The 20,974-nt window shown below is 50.9% G+C and overlaps 6 protein-coding genes across 6 annotated transcripts; 2 read left to right on the top strand and 4 right to left on the bottom strand.

The window, feature by feature from the left end:
- Positions 1-420: 420 nt before the first annotated feature.
- mvp1 (sorting nexin Mvp1) lies at positions 421-2,849 on the top strand (the record flags this gene model as incomplete). Its single annotated transcript, XM_057234329.1, has 5 exons — positions 421-907; positions 983-1,732; positions 1,785-1,927; positions 1,989-2,582; positions 2,640-2,849. 5 exons carry the CDS (start codon positions 421-423, stop codon positions 2,847-2,849), a joined length of 2,184 nt encoding a protein of 727 aa, XP_057081613.1.
- A 1,223-nt stretch (positions 2,850-4,072) lies between these two features.
- Positions 4,073-7,351, top strand: N7447_010066 (Na+/H+ antiporter Nha1; the record flags this gene model as incomplete). Its single annotated transcript, XM_057234328.1, has 1 exon — positions 4,073-7,351. One exon carries the CDS (start codon positions 4,073-4,075, stop codon positions 7,349-7,351), a length of 3,279 nt encoding a protein of 1,092 aa, XP_057081612.1.
- Positions 7,352-8,003: 652 nt separating this feature from the next.
- Positions 8,004-11,297, bottom strand: N7447_010065 (tethering complex subunit PEP5; the record flags this gene model as incomplete). Its single annotated transcript, XM_057234327.1, has 9 exons — positions 8,004-8,381; positions 8,446-8,844; positions 8,895-9,401; positions 9,450-9,785; positions 9,837-10,070; positions 10,121-10,753; positions 10,812-11,105; positions 11,162-11,230; positions 11,283-11,297. The coding sequence occupies 9 exons, from the start codon at positions 11,295-11,297 to the stop codon at positions 8,004-8,006; spliced, it is 2,865 nt and encodes a 954-aa protein (XP_057081611.1).
- A 352-nt stretch (positions 11,298-11,649) lies between these two features.
- On the bottom strand, positions 11,650-14,013 carry N7447_010064 (uncharacterized protein; the record flags this gene model as incomplete). Its single annotated transcript, XM_057234326.1, has 1 exon — positions 11,650-14,013. The coding sequence occupies one exon, from the start codon at positions 14,011-14,013 to the stop codon at positions 11,650-11,652; it is 2,364 nt and encodes a 787-aa protein (XP_057081610.1).
- A 1,201-nt stretch (positions 14,014-15,214) lies between these two features.
- On the bottom strand, positions 15,215-18,847 carry amdX (putative C2H2 transcription factor (AmdX); the record flags this gene model as incomplete). The annotated part of the gene is made up of 3 exons (XM_057234325.1): positions 15,215-15,300; positions 15,365-18,697; positions 18,754-18,847. The coding sequence occupies 3 exons, from the start codon at positions 18,845-18,847 to the stop codon at positions 15,215-15,217; spliced, it is 3,513 nt and encodes a 1,170-aa protein (XP_057081609.1).
- A 537-nt stretch (positions 18,848-19,384) lies between these two features.
- N7447_010062 (uncharacterized protein) lies at positions 19,385-20,042 on the bottom strand (the record flags this gene model as incomplete). The annotated part of the gene is made up of 4 exons (XM_057234324.1): positions 19,385-19,624; positions 19,660-19,714; positions 19,843-19,943; positions 19,992-20,042. 4 exons carry the CDS (start codon positions 20,040-20,042, stop codon positions 19,385-19,387), a joined length of 447 nt encoding a protein of 148 aa, XP_057081608.1.
- Between the last annotated feature and the right edge of the window lie 932 nt (positions 20,043-20,974).

Here is a 20,974-nt window from a genome sequence, read left to right as displayed (position 1 = left end):
CTATATATAATATGTGATAGAAGTATAGATTTGGGCATCGTAAATCCATGTAGTTCGATAAGAATTCCAGGAATTCGACTTGAATTTTCGATATATAGAAATGGTGAGTGGTATACAATACTCATATAACCTACAGGCAAAAACTGGCGCACTGGCGGTAATAGACTGCCGTACCCATTGGATCTCTTATCTCTCACGCATTACTCAATTCCTTATTTGCGTCTCATCTTTCTTGAGGAAAAAAAGAAAAATTCAAGTGTCTCTAGCGCTGTGTTGTTTTTTTGAGTTTTTCCTTTTTCGAGGGGCTCGTGATATTCAGCCCCCTCGGGAGCTCCGCTTGATCGTCCAACATCGTCATTGCCATCACCTCCACACCTGATCCCCCGACCGCTCTCCTGGTGCAAACACCACGGTTTCCTCATGTCCTTATTCGGCACATCTCCAGAGGCCCCCTCGGCGGGAGATCCTGCCAGATCCAAGCCCTCGCTTTTTGCCGACGAACCGGCTACGGGCGGCTCCTCGCTGTTCGCCGATGACGACGGCGACGACAGCTCTCCTTGGAATGCCCAAAAAAATACCGCCAAAAGAACTGCACGGCGCGATTTGGTTCGCACCCTGCTTCCCAATACGGACGTGCCTGAGAGCTATATCGACGCATACGACCTGATTCTGAACAGCGGGGATAGAGTTGGCTCCGGCATTGGGTTGACCTCTGTTCGGGAGATTCTTTCAAGCAGCGGGCTCACTGCGACCGACCAAGGCAAAATTCTCAACCTAGTTGCTTCTGGTGATCATGAAAGTTTTAGTGGACTCGGTCGCGGCGAGTTTAATGTGCTATTGGCGCTGGTCGGCCTAGCGCAAGAAGGCGATGACCTCTCCTTTGATGCAGTCGACGACCGCCGTAATAGTGAGTTGACTTTGCGCCCTTTGCTATTCTTCATTTATTATTCGGGATAATCACTCTAACGTGGAGCCAATACAGAATTACCCCAGCCTAGTAGTGGCTACCTCGACAGTCTACGAACGACCGGCGACGCGAGCTCTGGACAACCACACCAGCGACCTGATACCCCTCCTTCCCAACCTCCCTTACAAACCCCCGGTTCCGCATACTCGCATAGGTCACGACGAGAGTCATTGGGAGGATTAGAGTCAGATCCATGGGGCAGTCCACAACTACACCGCGGTCACAACCATGAGACAGGAGCTGCCGAACCACGTATATTGAATGGATTCAGTAGTGTGAGATCCACGACGAACGCCTGGTCTAGCAAGGCGGTTGAAGACACCCCACAAACTAACGTGGTTCAACGGGAGCATTCCAATGGCCATACGGAGGCTGCGCCGCCTAGCAGCGCTGGGTCTGGATGGGGGAACAATAACTTCAGCGGAGTGGGACCGAGCGATGAAAGCAGTTTTGGGGGCATAGTGCCTCCGGCACTAGGTGGATTTGGTCCTGCGCTGGATGAGCCCAGCAACATCACACCACGGCGTCGGTCCTTTGGTCTCAGCCGACCGACAAACCCACAGGTAGAGGAGAGCGTTGCCGTCGCGTTGCTCCCGGAGAAAGAAGGCTTGTTCATGTTTCAACACCGAAACTACGAGGTCAAGTCTGCACGGAGAGGTAGCACAGTTATTCGGCGTTATAGTGATTTTGTCTGGCTATTGGACTGCCTCCAAAAGCGATTTCCTTTCCGGCAATTGCCTCTTCTTCCCCCGAAGCGGGTTTCAGGTATGTACAACGCTGGTTTAGCGCTCCTAATTTCTTACTCACAATTATGAAGTAAATGGCACTCACCTTTCAGCGGATTCATCCTCATTTCTTGAAAAGCGCCGGCACGGACTTGTTCGGTTCACCAACGCCCTCGTTCGCCATCCCGTCCTTGGTCAAGAGCAGCTCGTGATCATGTTCTTGACAGTTCCAACAGTAAGCTCCCTTTTGGGGTTTGGGGTATCCTAGTCGGGGTAGACAATAACTGTAAATATAGGAACTTTCGGTGTGGCGAAAGCAAGCCACAATATCAGTTCAAGACGAGTTTGCTGGCCGCATCCTCCCACCGGATCTTGAAGACTCACTACCCGCTACTCTCGACGAAACGTTTGAAAAAGTTCGCAGCGGTGTCAAGCATTCCGCGGAAATCTATATTAATCTTTGCACTTTGCTTGAGCGATTGGCTAAGCGCAATGACGGTCTGGCTGCTGACCACCTCCGGTTCTCCCTCGCCCTGCAGTCCTTGACGGAAGCCACCAAAGACACCTATGCAGTGGATACCAATGACATTCCGTCCCTTAATGCAGGTATCACAGCTACTGCTCGGCATCTCTCTGCCAGCCAAAGTTTATTGGAAGACGAAGCCAGAGGGTGGACCGAGGGGGTCCTAGAAGATCTCAAGCGGCAACGCGATTGCTTGGTCAGTGTGCGCGAAATGTTCGATCGGAGGGATCGGTATGCACGGAACAACATTGCGCAGCTGGAACGGCGCATTGAGACCAATGAGCAGAAGCTGCAGGACCTACGTGCCCGACCCTCGGGCACAGTAAAGCCCGGAGAGATCGAGAAGGTGGAGGATTCTATCTTCAAGGTAAGACTGCGTATTTCAATGGCACCCACAGTCATACTAACTTTAGTGATCTACTAGGACAAAGAATCCATTGTGCAACAGCATGCCCGGGGCGTCTTCATCACAGAATGTATCCGCGACGAACTCGTCCACTTCCAGCAAAGCCAGTATCACATCAGCCGGCTGCACCAGGACTGGAGCCAGGAGCGTGTCAAGTACTCTGAACTGCAGGCGGAGAACTGGCGTGGCTTGAGCGACGAGGTTGAGAGGATGCCGACGGGCATTTAGCTGGGCAGCATTGCGCCTCGTCACTCATCGTACATCGTACATACCAGCCCGGACTTGGAAATCTTTGAACCGTCTTTATTGGGGGCACGCGGGGTGCGCGGTACGCGCAGTGTGCATATTGTGCCCACTTCAATGTCTGCTTTTATCTTTTTATCCATGTTTCCCCGGGGAATCCTTCGTATATTTTTCACGGTGTTGGATTCTCAGCATCAAATTCCCCCTGAAAGTTCACTGTTTTGCTTTTACATAATTCCCAATTTGATTGTTATTCTCAAAGCTCTACATGTATGCACATAGTAAAGTCTCACATACCATTCCCAGACATTAGGTAAGTTATAAAACTCGTATACGTAAATTCCTTGTGTATACGAAGATACTAGTCCGTAAACTAGCTACGCCCTGCCCTATCAATTCCCCACTGCTCCATATACGCCACTGACCCAATCCATCGCGATGATCCTTGATTTCGGTCTTGGCACCTGGTAAGGCCGATCATTACAATACCATTACAATACACCGGAATATTACTCTGCACATGTGAGAGACGCATCGGATATGCAATTCAATGTTGATTTGATATATACTTCTATCTTTCTCTTCTATCTACTCCGTCTATACCATTTCCCTTATATCTATTGGCGCACGTCCTTTCTCCGCCAGCCAAGACTAATTCCGCCAACGTGGGTCTTGAAAGTCTCGGCTGACGAATCCCGCCGTTTCCAAGAATACTTCGTTCTGGGCAAATCTCCCAAAGCGCGCGTTCACTCGCTTTCTTCTGCTTGGCCAAGAGCTCCCAAGACTCTGACCGAATTTCGCTCTTGTTGATTTTTTTTTCCTTCTCCTTTCTCACCCTTACAATCCGAATCTGCGCCTGCCTTCCCTGTGGCCAAGCCAAAGTTCTTTTTTTTTTTTTCAACCTCTCAGCTTCGCCTCCGCCTCCCAGTGGCCTCCCCAAGATCTTGGCCCAGCACCCCACAGAATCGGTACTATCATTCACCCCCCAGATCTGTCGGACGTGCGCCTGGATCGCGAAACCTCAGCCCTACAGGTCTCGGCAATTCGGCTTTTCGATCACCGATTCACCAAGGCATGAAGAGCTACGCGGACCCACGAAGTTCGAGCGCGGAAGTCATCCGGTAAATCGCTCGCGGTACAGCCCGGGACGGATTCATACAAAAGTTCCCGGATAATACAATTGGTGTTCAATCACCGACATCTTCACTATGGCGTGGGATCATCTGGACATTGATCGGCCGCATTTGGCTTACATGATCCTAGGAGGTTTCACAGGCCTGTTCATGCTATGCTCTTTGTTTGTCAAGGAGAAGCTATACATCGGTGAAGCCACCGTAGCCACCCTCTGTGGTATCATTTTCGGCCCCCATGCGGCCAACCTATTCAATCCGCACGAATGGGGAAATATCGACAAGATCACCCTCGAGTGCTCGCGAATCGTCCTGGTCGTGCAATGTTTTGCCGTCGGCGTAGAATTGCCCAAGGCCTACATGGAGCGTCATTGGAAGTCTGTTTCCTTGCTGCTGATCCCCGTCATGACCTGGGGTTGGCTAATCACTAGTTTGTTCATCTGGTGGATGGTACCTCCACTGAACTGGCTGGAAGCTCTGGTATGTTCTGCCTGTGTGACGGCTACCGATCCTGTCTTGGCATCGTCGGTCGTTGGTAAAGGAAAGTTTGCCAAGCGTGTCCCCAAGCATTTGCGTGACTTGTTGTCTGCGGAGTCCGGGTGTAACGATGGCATGGCTTTCCCATTCATCTATCTGGCCTTCTACATCTATCACTATCGCCCTAATGTCGGTGAGGTGTGGCTGAACTGGTTCTGTATCACCGTTCTGTATGAGTGTATTTTAGGTGCTATTTTCGGCTTCACCATCGGCTACATTGCTCGCCATGCTATCAAGTGGGCTGAGCGCAAGGGATTGATCGATCGGGAGAGTTTCTTGGTGTTCTACTTTGTGCTGGCTGTCTTCTGTGCTGGCTCAGGTGCTTTGCTGGGCATGGACGATCTGCTGATTGGATTTGCTTGTGGTGTTGGGTTCAGTAACGATGGTTGGTTTACGGAGAAGACAGAGGAATCTCATGTCTCCAACGTTATCGATCTTCTCCTTAACTTGGCATATTTTGTCTACTTTGGATCCATCATTCCCTGGGAGGACTTCAACTCCCCCGAGCTGGGCCTTACTCCTTGGCGGCTGGTGGTGATTGCGATATTGGTCCTCTTTTTCCGACGTATCCCTATCATGCTAATGCTCAAGCCGATAATACCGGACGTCAAAACCTGGCGAGAAGCGTTATTCGCAGGGCATTTCGGTCCTATCGGTGTCGGTGCCATTTTTGCCGCCATGCTCGCTCGAGCAGAGCTGGAGCACGACAACACACAACCGTCACCTGAAAACGAGCTCCCACAGCCCGGAAGCAGCAATTACTATGTTGTCAGGCTGATTTGGCCTATCACTACATTCATGGTCATCACGTCCATTCTGGTGCATGGCTCGTCTATTGCAGTCTTCACTCTAGGTAAACGCATCAACACCTTGACTATCACCCTATCCTACACACAGGCCAACGAGGATGGACCTTCATGGATGAACCGTCTGCCCCGTGTGCAGTCAATTGCCAAGGGGTCCATGTCATTCCGTAAGACGGATGATACGGATGCCTCATCGGACGAAAAGCTTCCTGAGTATCCTCCTGGTACCTTACCGCCCATCGGCATGCCTGGCAACTTCCTCCGCCGGCAACGCGATGAGGAGGGAGATAGTGAGTCACAAAGCCTCGAGTCTTCGCGTCGCAAGCCGTTGCGGAGACGTCGCCGTAAGCACGCTGCCGGTGGCGGAGGCCCAATTAGCCAGTCTGCTATTATGCCCGCTCCTCGGCGAACCGAGGGCGGGGCCGAGACCGAAGAAGAAAAGAAAGAACTCGAAGAGCGCGACCAGGTTGAGCGTGAAGCTTCTCCACCTCATGCCGAGCGGGATCGCTTCGGCCGTGAGCCACAGCTCGAGGTTTATCAAGAGGGCCATAACATGATCATCGAGGATGAAGAGGGCAATGTTCTCGCGACTGAGGATACCTCTCATTTGTCTCCGGAAGAGAAGATCGCGCACATTGAAGCGCAACGCAAGCGTCTGGAAAATGATAAATCAGGAGAGTTCGCAGCCTCTCAGAGTCAACCTCACGCGAAGACCGAGGGAGAGGAAGTCAAGCACGCTGTTGAGGATAAAGCTGGTACGTCATATGGAAAGGCTTTCAAGAAGTGGTCCAACTGGACCGGACTTGGAAAGCATCGGGGTACAGATCAGCCAGTGGATGGAGAGAAGCCCGACAAGGCAGAAAAGCCCCCGAAGGCCGACTCAGCAAAGCCCAAACCTCGTTCCGCTCATGCATACCAATTCGGCAATACTATTATTGTTGAGGATGAGGATGGTGAGGTGATCAAGAAGTATACCCTTCCCGACAGCAAGAAGGCCGAGAAGGGCGAAAAGGCCCAGAAGGAGCCCACAGTTCCTGGTGAAGCACCTGTCCGACGTGGTCTGACGCGCATGGGAACCTGGTTCGGCATGGAGGAAGAAGGCGAATCCTCCCAGGCTGCCCAGGGTAAGAAGAAGGATGACGATTGGACCGCCGACGACGGCATTCGATTCACTTTGGCCCAGGACCCCAAAGTCGACTCTCAAGGCATCGGCCACAAGGGCCGACGCATGAACAAGCAAGAATTCTTCGAGCAAATGAAGGGTCTGGACGCCAAGGCCCGCCGGGATCTGGTGCAGCAAACCGACGCACCGGCACCAGTTCAAGAAATGGCCCAGCACGAAGCCAAGGTAGAAGCAAATACCGAGAGAAAGCGAGAGCGCCGCCTTTCCGCTGCCGCTGCCGCTGCCACCGCTGGCACCAGCGCCATCCTCGAAGAAGACACCGAAGCTATGGAGTCCGAGTCCGTCACCGATAGCGACGTCAGTGACGACGAGCCTGGCGCCCAACACGGTTCCCCTAACGTGGCCGCTTCACTGGCCAAGTTCTCGCGTCGCGGTGGTCCATCCGCCGCCCAAGTACGCCGCAACAACCTCAGCCCTGCACCACCCCATACCCGGGACCGTTCTCGCCGCGATTCCGACGACGATGGTACAGAGCGTATCCCACCATCGCGTCTCCGTCAAGCCGCTGGTCTGAGCGCGCCCCCGCGCCAGGTTGACGATGACACAGGCGAGACTCCAGCCGAGCGTCGCCGTCGTCTGGCCGCGCTGGGCGTGGAAGGTGACGATTCTGAGAACGATGATGGTTCGGAGTCGGATGATAATGACAATGTCATTATGGAAGAAGACTCGGACATTGAGGATAACGCGAATGGCGAGTCTAGCAAGAACCACATGCCATCTGATGAGTCTCCTCCATCTGGATCTGGATCCGGTTCCGGCTCTGGGTCCCAGTCTACTTCCCGACAAATCCCGCGCGTTTCCTGGGGAGGCGAGAAGGGACGTGATATTTAAGCGAGTCTGTTTCAGCTGAATCGTCTTACTATATCAAGGAGCCAATGGGATAGTAATGCCTTGATTCGGCTTGTCTATCGCGTTCGTCTCTAACAGTCATCCTCTGCCATACAGAGACATCCTCGCATTCCTCCAGACTCCGAGTGAATACTGAAAATTTAGCTACCCAGTTTTTAATCCTTCAGCCCTTTTGCTTCGGCTATATTCATGTATTTTCTCATCCATCCGCTGTGCATATTAATTGCTCTTGCGTGTAATGACATTGCTTGATTACAGTGATCGCCTTGTTCATTTTTATCGTGTCTATATGATTCCTTTTTGTCTGGCTCACTGCTTTTACTTGCTAAAGCGAAGCGAGTTCAATTATACAATGCATTCGTTACATGGACATAATCCTCGTTTTCCACAGTACTTCCAAGTGGTCGTCAGATCGTAAATACCTGCAGTCGGTTTAGTAAACGTTGGAAGAAACTATAGATACATGTAAAGAACTGCTTCTATCCCTACTATCTACCATATTTACCAGTAAGAAAACAACTTGATCTAATTGACAAAGATCGAGGTATCAAACGAATGAAACCAGCTCCATATAAAACAAGCCCAAAACAAAAAACAAAGCGTATCTGAACTAAGTGCAATCATTCCACCCATCTTACTCCATAGTACTCTGCGGCCTCATAATACCCCTCCCGAAGAACTCACTAACAACCCCAAATCGATCACGCGAGCGAGACAACTCGCCCTTGAACAAATCATGCTGGTCTGCGGAATCAACCTGTCGTTGTCGGATAGCGCGCAGGGTGGCGTTGGTCGGGGCGCAGACAGGACACTGCGCGTCGTCATCGAGCCTGTTCAGACAGCGTTCGTGGAAGGAGTGTTTGCAGAGGAAGTGGACTGTTGGGAGGTCGAGGGTTCCGCCGCAGGATTGGCAGCGGCGGGATTGGAAGACTACTGGTTGGGTTGTGAGGTGGTCTAGTTCTTGTTGTTTGGTTTCGGTTTCGGATTTGTAGCTTGTGATGAGGCGACGGTTCTGTAGAGGGAAGAAGGTTAGATTTGCTATTCGATGAATGGAATGGGGCACTGAGGGAGCCTACTGTGGTGATTTCTTTGCGTTCGCGGTCGATGTTGTCGCTGAGGTATTTCTTCACCCGGCCCATTGTTACTACTGCGTTGTTGCTGAGCGCTTGGATCACCTGTAATGGGGAGAGTAGGCCGTCTTCGTTGATGCGCTGTAGGACTGCGTCTAGCTCGTCGCCTGCTTCTTGGAGGATTTTTGGGCTCGAGGCGAAGTATGTCAATGCGTCGACATATAGCTGGGGCTCGTCCGGCCCGTACCGGCGTAGCGCTTTGATGGCGCCCTGTGTATCCTTTGCTGAAGTGAAGGAGCGGAAAATGTCGAGGCGAAGACCTTCTTGCTCACGAACGAGGGTAGATCCTTCCCTGAAATTTGACAGGTCGGAGAGGAGAAGTACGTTGGATGTGGAGATCGGGATCTATATAGGTTAGATATAAGAAGTGATAAATAGGCGGCGGGATAACTCACGTCTTTTCCTTCGATTAGTTTCTTGGCCTTTGTCTCCCATTCCTGTCTTTCGCCAGCATCCTTCTTTCCCTTTGCTGTGTCCAGGTACATCTCAAACAGCGTTGTGAAAAGATCAACTTTGGCATCCTTCTTCAAATCCGGCTGCTGCCCCAAAGTCTCGAGAAAATCGATGAATTCTTTGGGGTGATCCACAAATGCAGAGAAGGCTGTTCGTGGCTTGGGGACTTCATAATCTGGCAGGGAGTCTTCAACCTTGTCTTCGTTGGTCGCTGGCTCAGGGGTTTCAGCTGGTGCTTGTGTGCCGGCACCAACATGCATATACCGCAAAGGAAGAAGCGCAGCAAGACTTTGTACTGTGCTAGTCGTCTGCTCTTGAGGCTCTGATGGCTGTTCTACCTCTGTGTGTGGCCGGTACTGGCCAGAATAGTAAACTTTGAACAGCTCTGCCGTCCGCCCAGGGCAATGTGTGAGCAATACTCGAGCGTATTTCATCAAATTGTGATAGGCCTGGCATGGGTTAGCTTGTTTCCTCAAGACGACGCAGTTAAGACATACCACTTCGGGATCTAACCTCCAGATGTACTCCACTGCCTCGGAATACTTCTTGGAGTCTTCAATTAGGATATCAACGACCATGTCATTCTCGCCGTGCTTTGTTGCAAGGTAAGCCGCTTGCTCATAGTATCCGCCTTGACGACACATTGCAATGGCAGTTTCAAGATCAAACTTAAGCTCACCAGGAGCTTTTATAAATGAGTCTAGCTTGCTTGTGTCTTTGAGCTTTGCGTAGCAGTTCAGAAGAAGCGTCGTGTGATCAACCGTGGCACAGCCATGGTCGTGTAGCTCTTCAAGATATTCAATCAAGTTGTGAATACGTTGGGTATCCAGGTACTGCAGCAATAGTTAGTAAGAGAACAATTCCAAAGTCCGATCCTCACTGACTTTGCGAATGACCTGAGAAGGTTCAGTATTATCAATGGCCCGGAGATACTGCTGCATAGCTGTATCATAGTCGCCCCGCTGGTACAAAAAGTCACCATACTTGCGGTAGATGGCATTCTGTTGTAGCGGATCAATGCCAATCTTTTGCGCAAGATTAATAGCAAGGATGTAGAGATTGCGCTCATATAAGATTTCGAGCTTTTGCTGGAGGGTCTTTTCCCGATAACGGAAGATCTAAAACTGGTTAAAAGTGAACCAAACACAACATTATAGAGTCCGCATACCTTTCCATCTGTTGTAAGAAGAAACAAGTCACCCCATTCCATGAAAATACGTTTCATAGGTGACACCAGCGATTCGCTATGCGCGATGAACTTGAGATCGGTATCGAGCAGAGTAAACGTAGTCGTGCCAAAGATCTCCTCGGCCGGACTAGCAGTGTACTTCCTTAATGGATCCGACTTGTTAGTCCCAGCCTTGGGCGGACAGACAAGAGCCACATAATCACGAAAGGCATCAATAGACGTCTTTGGGCCCTCGAACGCATAGCTCCCACCACGACCACGCGGGCCGTACGTAAAGATCGCCTCCTCCCGAGCGATAAGAATATCCCCCCCTTCTTTATCCAGAGTCATGCAGCCCAAGCCGCATCCCGTATCTTCCAAAACACGCGCAGGCTGTCCCTGTCCTCGTCCGGCGATGACCAATGTCAAAATGCGGTTCGTTGTTGAGATGTAGAGGGTTGTGACGGGGCCGATTTGCGTTTCGAGTCCGGTAATCGGTTCCTCGGACTCGAATACGATCCGTTGTCGCGCGCCTCGGTCGTGGATTAGGTCGCCTCGGATGATCGTCACGGATCCGTTCGCGAAACCCACTGCTACCTGTGAGAGGTCGTCGACGGCTGCGAAAGCCGATATCTATACCACTGTACGTAAGTGTTGGCCTCTTTTATTCTCACTTCAGATGTAAACGCACCGGGAACTGTCTCCTAGCATTTTGCACGGAGACCGTTGATAGGCACCGCGGGCCACCATCTTTCTTCTCCGTATCTAGCGCCCAGACCTTCAGAACCGGTTCGTTTAAAAGATCCTCTGCGACTGTGACGAGGAGGGCGGTATCGTTTATCTGTCGCATGTGCGTAATGGAGCCGGTATCGTGAGCCTTGAACGACCGCACGACGCGGAAGGCCGAGGAGACGATATGGACGAAGCCATCGGTAGTGCCGACGAAGAGGTTTGCGGAGCCGGTGCAGATACTCGAGAGGTCACTCTAGGGTTGATTGTTAGATACGGCGCAGCTCGAGTAGAGGAAGGTCGAAGCCTTACATTGAAGATTGAGGAGCTGTCCTCTGGTAACTTCACCGGCGTCACGTCGATGAAGTTGAATGCTTTCCACTGATACTTCTGTCAGCTGTATTCTCATCGTTAGGAAATGTCGACCTCTTACTGATGTCAGCGCCATCTCGGCTCATTGAGTGAGATGTGTGGAAGGTGATGTTCGGAGCTCTCCCCGCTGGCGCTCGGGCCACTTGGTTCCTGACGTATCTACCTACGGGTTCTCTTTTACTTTGCTCTAATTGTTCGTTTCTGATATGATCTGTAGCTTTTTGTTCTGGTCTACATTGTAAGCCCTGCAATTGCTATAATCAATATGTATTGCTGAAAATGTACCAATATGTGCTAAAACAGATTATGAGAGCCGAAACAACTTGGCTACCAAGGAGATTCCAACACGCTATGCATGATGGGAAGATGGAAAAATGGAAAGAACAAGAAGTAAAAAAGGTAGTCATGATAGCATCAAGGAGCTCTCATTATTGAGATAGATCCATGTGTAAAGGGGATGGGTGCGCATCGGAAGTAGGAATCGCCTTGAGATTCTGACTTGGGCGACCGTTGTCCTTCATGAAATCAAAACTTTGTTGAAGCCAACTACCAGCATCTGCAATTGCCTGACTGAGGTTGAAACTCTCCATTCCACCTTGTCCATCCTGGCCTGTCGTTGGTGTCGATTCGTTTAGGGTGAGGGGGGAGGACGCGACCTCTGTGGCAGATTGAAAAGTTGGTTGATAACCCAACTGTTGGGCCACTGATCCTGGGCTTTCTTCGTCCGCAGTGTGATATTCGTTGTCAGGAGATGTAGATTGACTCCTAGTAGGAGGGGATGGGTTTCCGACATTGGCCGTCCTTTTTCTCTTGGAGCTTCTGGCTGTAGGATAACCTAAGTCTGGCCGGGATGCGCGCGGTCTCTTCTCTGTGCTGAAAGCATAGGGTGTAGCTGCATCGAGCATGAATTGCGTATTCAAGGATTGCGTTATATTTCGGTTCGTAGGTTTCAAGCTCCGATCTTGGCCAACTTGCTCAGTGCTGAAATTGAAAGGTGTAGCTGCATCAAGTATGAACTGCGTGCTCATTGCTTGCATCCGGTCCTTGTTCATGGATCTCGAACTCCGCTCTAGGTCACGTCGAATAGACTCATCTAGACGGTAGAATGGAGTGACATTTGCTGAGTGAAGCGAAGCATTGAGGGAATGGACTGCCCGGTCCGGATCCGGTGTATGTTGATTGTAATATTCTGCACTGTCCAGGTCGTCTTGAAAAGACTTCTGGGCATGCAAAAGGGCAGCCTGGGTCGAAAGCTGGTTATCAGGGCTTGGCTGTGGATCTGGTCCAGAATCTGCTCTTGGCAAAGCCGTCGAGTGTAATGATGTTACCCGATCTGAGACTCCCAAAGGTGCTGGCACCTGTTGAGCAGAAGGGAGATCATCGTAGGTGTTCGGTTCGGTTGGTGCAGAGATATCTGTGTTGTGGAGTGTCGATGTATATTCCTCGTTTGCAACATCTTCCGCTGCAGCCTCGCCCTCGGCAACACCTTCTGCTGCGATCTCTACCCCAAGATTGTCATCTATAACATCTTCCTCATCTGCGAACCTTGTTTCTTTCGACAAAGTCATGTTGCTTGCATCTTTCGTTGCAGGGCCCTCATTGTGGACTGTTATTTCTTCAGGAGCCAAAGGTTCAGGTTCAGCAGGTTCCAACACTTGGTCCCTAGCGGGACTAGGCCTGGCGGGTGCGGGATCGACTATGGATTTTTCTTTGAGGGGACTGTCCTCCTGCAAAAAAGTCTCTTCTTGCAGAATACTCTCATCTTGCATAGGAGAATTCTTCTCCAGTTGACTAGATTGTTGATGGAGCCACCTCCGATATTCAAACCTCGGCAGCTGAGAGGAAGAGTTAATGATTCGGAGAGATGCTTCCTGCGACAAACGGGACTGCTGATATTGTTGGAACGGTGATAATTTGGGAACGGCAGGGACCTTGGGTGAATGTGAGGCGGCTGAGGTCGACCGTGGAGATAGGTGCCCGTTCGAGTTCGCACGGGCACTCTGGGCTGTCTTCGCTGGGACAATATCAACAGGGGAACATTTTATTGGCGAGCCAGGCGTCTGTGGGACCTGGACTTGAACAGAGCGAGGGAACGGTCGACGAGGTTTATCGAACTGACGAGAAGCAACGGATATTGTTGGCGAGCTCGGCGGTTCGAACTTGGTGAAGTTCATGAGTTTCCGATCCTTCTTTAGCCAGTCCACTGTCCTGGGCGGCATTATTGATCGATCATCGACTGTCGACAGCGGCGTTTCCTTTGATTTTGTGGAAGACCGTCGTGATGCTCCAGTTTGCCCATGTCTGGGGCGCGGGTTGGGCTCCTTGGATTGCCTCCGCGGTGATTTCGAGGGCGAGGAACGGTCTCCAGTTTGCGATGAGGTCCTAGGGGAGTTGCGCGATGTCGCAGGGATCTCTGGGCGACGCGTGCTAACCGATAGACCCTCTCGGTACTTTGGAGCCCGCAAATCAGTTTCTTGGACCACCGGCTCAGGGACATTTGTTTTGCGATTCAATAAAGCCCTCGTTGGTGCGCCAGCTCCGCGTGTCCTGGTCTTCTTCCATGGATTGGTCCATCCCTCATTGAACGGGCCTTGGAGCGACGAGGAGAGAATCAACAGTGGTTTGCCCTGCAGATAAGACTCCGCTAACTTCTCGACCCGCTGACACTTTGCAGCTTGGGCAGCGTCATCCAGCTCGTCATCCGAGGCGAGCAGGTCATCTGAATCTAGCTCGGAGGGCAAAGGCACGCATGTTTCGAGGAAGATCGGGGAGACGGGACGTGTATAGGGCATTGGGGTTGAGTTTCGAGCGGAGATTAATTGGGTGGAGAAGCCGAGGCAGTCGGACGCTGCGATGGAGGGGTTTGAGGCGGATGCTTGGAGGTTGTGTTCATTTCCGGTGCAGAGGTAGGTTGACCATATGTGATTGACACTAGGCAGATGTATCTGCCAAAGATGAGTCTGCTTAACGCGAAAACCACTTAACGCGTTGATGCCCCAGCAACCTGTCCATGGGTTGCGGTGGGGAAGTATTATGTCATCTATTCCCCCGGAGTCGGAGCCAATGTACTCCGTAGAGACTTCTTGGAAGTAAACAGCATATACAGTGGCATTTCATGAGTATTTGCACCCCAGTACTCCGAAAGGCTCCAGGCCACCTTCCATTCTGCCTGTTAAAACTTCATTCAACCTCTTAAGTAATAAGCAGTAACTAGAAAGCTCACATACACGCTCATAGATTTATGGTAGAAACTCCAGCTTACGGGCTATGATATAAGAGAGTACAGGGAAAGCATTAGGTAGAAGTACTGGGGTGCAAATACTCATGAAACATGACTGTACTATATAGTACTTATCCATAATTTGCATTATCCAGCCAAAGCAACAAGCCAATTCAAAAACTACTTAGGTCAAAAGCAGTGGATTCTAGTACGAGTATGGTAGTTTCTTATCACAAAATCATGGGGCAGCTATAGCTGTTCTAATTGTCTACATACTACATATGTACTGTAACAACAACCCTTGAAGAAAAGGTAAATCATATTCACACGAAGTAAAACTCTGGATAATCAAACACCACACAGGCAAAAAAGGATTAGATATCACCCTCGACAGCGTGAAAAGAAACGAGAAAAAGGTACTCTCCATTCAATCCTCACACCACAGCAAAGACACCAGTCAGGGGATACAAACAAGGCATGAACGCTAGCGAGCGGGGAAAGATGACATGACATGAGCAGGCAATTTGTCTATGACACAGAATTGAAGTCTCAGAGCAGGGTATCAAAGGCAGTACGCATAGTGCGAGAGGGCCAAGCGAGGGGAACGGGTGCGGGTTATTGGTGCAGATACACATGCTTCGATGGGATAGGGATGTTGCCTTGGATTGTTTATTCATGATACACGGGCGCGCAAATGGAAAATAGGAGTTCGGAGATGGGGGAAATAGATAAGGATCAAACATTGGACATTCAAACAAGGTAATAGGGGGTCATTAAGTGGTCATCATCACGGAGTGCTCGGCACGCTCCTTCATTCGCATGGCTTGGGCTTCCAGAGAACGGGCCATCAGTTTTGTCACTGGGGGTGGATGTTAGAAAATCGTTCTGGTTCGTGGAGGTTTGAAGGAATCGCTGAAACTAACCTGGCCAGACAGCAGCTCTTTCCAAGAGACTAGCTGTCGCAATCAATATTTTACATCCGTATCCCCCTTCCACAACACTGGGTAGCCGTTGCATGACGCTCATCGCGGACATGGAATTGCCATTTTGGACCTGGCGCTGCATTTTCATCTCAATACTCCCCAGGATCTCCTTGATCTTGTCCACCAGCTTACAATCCTCATCTTCTAGTAACATGACTCCAGGTACTTGAGTTAAGTCGGCATCGTCGCGGCCTAGGACACCAAGGTAGGGGCCCACACGTTCTTGGACAGTGGTGATCCACTCCGCCAGCACCTGTGCACAATCAAAAGCACACAACGCGCACTGGATGGGTAGTTCGCGCGACGAGAACTCAGCAAATGTATTACCAAGACGATCCGACATGGAGATCGAATCCGCTGCGTAGAATGCTGCTTTGCGCAGGTGCTTTTCACGCTTGGATTGGCCGATCTTGTAGATGTTGGACAGAGTCTGCATAGGCTCCTCTTGTGTCGGGGTCCTGGATATGGCTAGCTCTGATACTCCTAGATCAGCAATTGAGTCTCGTCTCGTATCAAGATGACCCGTGAGAGACGGATCCACAACGTCGTTCATTGCAGCATCCGGGTGCTGGAAAATATCAGTGCCTCGTGCGAGCTCATCTGCCATGCCATTCCAATCGCGTTGCCAGAATGCTTCTTTGCATCGGCCTAGGTTGACGAACAAACGAACATAGGCCAAATCTAGAAGGGGGATGCTGTCTGCAGACAATGGTCCAGCCCCGAAAGGATTCGGTCGCTCCAGGCTATGGACAGGGTTGCTGGCCCATGCCGCTTGCCATGCCCGTAGAGCGGGCTCGATGTGGGATTGCATAGCATCAGTCTCCTGTGCGGTCCATTGTCGGCCCATGTGCCTTTGGCGGGTTTCCCAGATGTAGTTGTGTAACGAGTAAATGAGTACCAGGCAGCCGAAAGTACTTGGGCGGTTTTCAGAATTAGACAGATCGTCGGAGTTATAGAAGAGGTTCGCCGATTGAGTCTGCTCTCGTTGGCTGGCAGTCAGCAGGGACGTCAACGCAGCAGAAAATGACAAAGTCTTCTTCGAGGCTGTTTGGCCGCCCATCTGCTTCCACGCCTGGGGTGATTCAGCCGCCCAGAGATCCTCTTCACAGGGAAGGTCAAGTCGGATTTCCGAATTTGTGAGTGCAGGTGCATGATTGTAGGCTGAGACGAGGAAGCTGGAAAGAACAAAGATAGCGTAAAGGGTACGTTTCCGCTCCTCCACAAGCTTCCAATTCAACCAATCTCGGCGCTCTTTTGGTTGACTAAATGACGAGGACATCCAATTTTCTGTGTCGCTAGGAGAATCATTACCGTTGTTACCAGCAGTGAGATGATCTTGCGGCAGGTTCTTAGGATCCAGATGATGTGTTAATTCGGCTGCGCGTGCTAGGCTGACCAAGGCAGCACAGTGCGTGCTAGCAATGTCTGCCGATGTCTTGTCACCGCAGGTGTGGCCGTATATCACGTTCAAGAGCATTGCTTGCACAAGCCAAAGCGGAGTGTTGTGTACCGAGTTATCGCGGGGGGAATGTGAACGATTGAGAGCAGCAGACATGTCGGCCTTTCGTCGTTCTTCGAGATACAACTGAATCATCTTTTTCGCGGCGTCAAAGAGATCCTTGGAGTCGCCAGATTCATATTCATACAGGGCACCGATAGCCGCCATAGAGAGGATCAGACAACCCCCGCCTCCAGCAACACCGGTTGAGCTGAGATTGAGGTGTCCGCTTGGCGTGCGCAGGTTGTTCGTGTATTGAGGAGCTTGGAAATTGAGTGTGGGGATATGGAGAAACGGAATGTGGGGATGGAAGTAGGTGATGTATGCCGAGATGTACCGCTGCAAGTCCGAGGTGCTGGGCAATTGACCGGAGCTGTTGAAGCCAGTCGAGCGGGCGAACAGCTCACGACTGTTTAGAAGTCCACTTGCGGGTTGGGAATACTTGCGATGGTTGAAGCCAGTGGGGGTCGACATGCTCGCTAATAGAGCCTGTCGTGTGGAGTCTGTAAATGTATCCGTTGAGACTGGTGAATGTTCATTTCGAAGGGCACTATTCGCGAAAGGAAGGTTGAAAGGATTAGGAGATTCTCCGTTGGTTGGCAGAGAGGATGAAAACATACTCTGCGAATGTCCTCCCATGATGGGCTGGCCGACCGAAGTCATAGATGGGGGGGTGGCATACGTTTCAGAAAACGGATTCTGGGCCATTAGAGACTTGGGCGACACCGTCTCCGGGGGGATCCCGAGATCATTCAATGTCGTCGGGGAAAAATCGATCGCGAACTGGTTTGCCGGGTGGTGGGCAGGGAACGGGTTGTGCCAGCCGTTGGAGATGGGAATGCGGTTTGGACCATCTAGCATAGCCTCGCTGATTCCGCTCTGGCTACCCGTGCTCATTGCCGATGGTGAGGACTCGTCGATAACCGAGTCGTTGCCATTTCCCATAACCACGCCTGTATCAAACCCGTTCATCCAGTCAAAGTGCATGTCTTCATCCATCATGGGATCCACAGAGGGTGGAAGTCCATTGTGGTAGTGGCCGAACGGAGAGGATGGTGAATCACCGAAGCCTTGCGGGGATCCTGCGAAGTGTAATTGCGCCGGGTTGATGGTGCTACCGTGACCCATGAGCATACCATCGATACCCGTATCAAAGCTCCCATACACGGGAGCTGTCCGAAGGCTTCCGGACATGTCCATGGGAAGTCCGGAAGTTTCGATCTTCGCAAGGCCACTCATCGAAGGGTGTCCGGAGCCGAATCCCCTATAATCCATGCTTGAGCCAACAGAAGAACTTAGGCTGGGGTGATATGCGTGACCCGATTGAGTGGGCGCAGATGACGGATTACCAGCACCGGGGATACCTAATGCCGCCCCATCAACGTGGCTGATAGTGTTGGCCCTCGGGCGCATCGAAGCAGATGAACTATTGGCAATGGAGTTCTTGCGAACCCGGTTAGCACCGGGTGCGGCACCGGTGCTCTCACGGCGACCGTTTCTCGGTCGAGAGGACGGCGTGGTGGTCATGTGTAGCTTCTGCTGGTGTCGCAGGAGCAAATCGCGCCGAGCGAAGCACCGGGCGCAATCCGGACACTCGAATGGCTTTTCCTTTGTGTGCGAGCGCTCATGGCGCTTGAGGTGCTCCAATCGCGCGAACGAGCGACCGCAGGTAGTGCAGACGTGGGGCCGAGGCTTGTCTGTTTTAGGGGGTGGAATGTTGCCATTGGCACCCGTTTGACCATTTAGGTCGGTCTGTTTCTTTGACTCCTTTGGAGCTACAGAATATATGGGTAAGAATTGCACACAGGGAATTTTCTCAAGCCAAACTCACCAGGCATATTTCCCGGAATTTCGTGGATACTGGCGAGGTCCACCACTTTTGGGCTATGGTCCCGATCTTGTCCGACCATAGCATCCAATAGCATTCTAGTTTTCAGAAACTCCTGACAGACCAGAGTATTGACTACCGGTCTCGGAGAGGGGGAGTTGCGACGTGCGGGAAATTGCTAAGGGCAGAGAGATTGCGTCAATCTTATTTATGATTGACCGAGGGTCGCGTCTGCACGATATTTGAATTTTTTTTTTTTCAAATTTGTACAATGTGCCGCATCAACGACTGTTCCATCCAAATGACATCAAGGTCAGCATGTGTCTCATATGATGCGTAGAGGGTGTTATCACAACGACCCAAGGTACCGGCAGGCTATCAGGAACCTTGCCGTGAGATGGGATGAACAGGACCCACCAGTAAGGGAAATGAATTTACAGTCTATCGAAGGATTCGCTGGAAGACAGGTTGAATGGATGTCGATTGCAGGATATGGGGACCTGAGACCAGTATGGCGGGTATGGAGCCTAGTGTTGACGTCTGTTTGGGGTCGGAAACATCAGCGAACCGGACTAACATGGGTGGTGCTGGAACGTAGCGCTTCGGCCAGATTACTCACATCACACGGTTGGAGCTAAAGCAGTGACTTTTTATGCTTCAAACCCAGGCATCTATTGAGGGAATTGATCTCACAACTAAGTTGGATAAGCCGGAGATAACCGATGAAGTGTAGATAGGCAATTGTCGATAAGCAAGGAAACCACGACGATACTGGGAAAGCGAAGTTGGGAGAAAAGAATAGGATGTCAGGAGAGGTGAAGTAGTTGGGAAGTTCGAAATTGCCTCCGAAAGGTTGAGTATTCAGAGAGTCGTTCTACATGAGCGAGGTACCTGGGTCAGGGTACTTACATACACCTTGGTAGTGGCAGTAGTGGCGGGTACAGAGTGGTAGAATGGACCAGTACTTTGGGGGGGGGAAAGTACTGTGGAGGTACCGACGATAAGGGGTCCGAGGGTAAAGGTACACCGGAGGTACATGCGAGGCAACTATCACCCAGGTCGATGTCAGGCCCAGACAACCATACAACAGACGAGCGACAGATGAGCAAGCAGACGGTACCGATACAGAGCGCAGATGGTGGGTCCCAAACACACGGGCTGGCCTTGTCTACCAATAATGCCCCCACGATTACCTAGGGTGATACCAAATCCGGTATAGACTAAATCTTATGAACACGCACAGTCAACCAGACGTCTACCAGTTCCTGGTTCTGGTTATCAGCAAGACTCATTGGTTGCTCTCCACTTACTTGTCCTTTCAGGATTAGCGTCGTAACGCCAGACCTGACTAGTATTGTGCCTTTTTAGGCACTATTTTACCTTTGAAACATCTACTTTGATACTCTGTGGAATGCAATTGAAGAATGTTTTGTTTCAGAAAGGAATTCGGAATTTTGGTTGAAGTTACCTGGTATTTCAATAGTGTATATTGAGGTACATACGTTTTTAATTATTGGTAAGCGTGGAAGTATCGGAGTGGGTCCGAGGGTTACTGAGAACAAGCCCATACACGTTCATAAAATGGTAAGATACAGATGTAATGTAGGCGAAACCTCGTGACAGGATCTGGTTTCAGTCTTCATTTTCTTCCCAAGGCTACACTTCTGTAGCCTAGGAAACCTTGGAAAACAAACTTGCAAAACAATGGAAAACATAGAATAGAATCCCGGGGGCGGAGTGTGTCCGGGTATGATTAAGCGGGAGGCCATGCGCCATTTTTGTGGGGGGAGCCAAAAAAGGGTTCGTGTGGGGGATTTCCCAACACATACATGCGGCTGTTCTGGAGGATTATCCTTCTCCTTGCGTGGCGAGGGTAATACCCGTGGAAAAAGGCATATGGGGTCTCTTTTCTTTTTCCTTTTTTCTTGGCTCCCCAGACTTTTAATTTGCTTTCCCCCGGAATCTGCCCAAGCGTTTTCTAGAATCCCCATCCCATATGGACTGCGCACGTTGCGCCACGCCGTTTTGAGTTTGAGTCGCACGGGAACGAGGCGAGGGCACTCTATTGGGTGTGCAGCCGACAGATCGATGTTGGATCTGGGGTATCCAGCGTTTCGGTGTTGACACAGCCTTGGATTGACTTGACAAGGAAGGTAGTTACACAACAATACTTCTTTGTTAACTTCACTCTCCCTGTCTTGTCCAAACCTGTGGAGAATATGTT

Source organism: Penicillium robsamsonii (assembly GCF_028829455.1).
Source record: "Penicillium robsamsonii strain IBT 29466 chromosome Unknown utg000006l_segment0_segment0, whole genome shotgun sequence".
Classification (NCBI taxonomy): domain Eukaryota; kingdom Fungi; phylum Ascomycota; class Eurotiomycetes; order Eurotiales; family Aspergillaceae; genus Penicillium; species Penicillium robsamsonii.
Note: the sequence above shows the minus strand (reverse complement) of the source record. Positions and strands in the feature narration are given on the sequence as shown.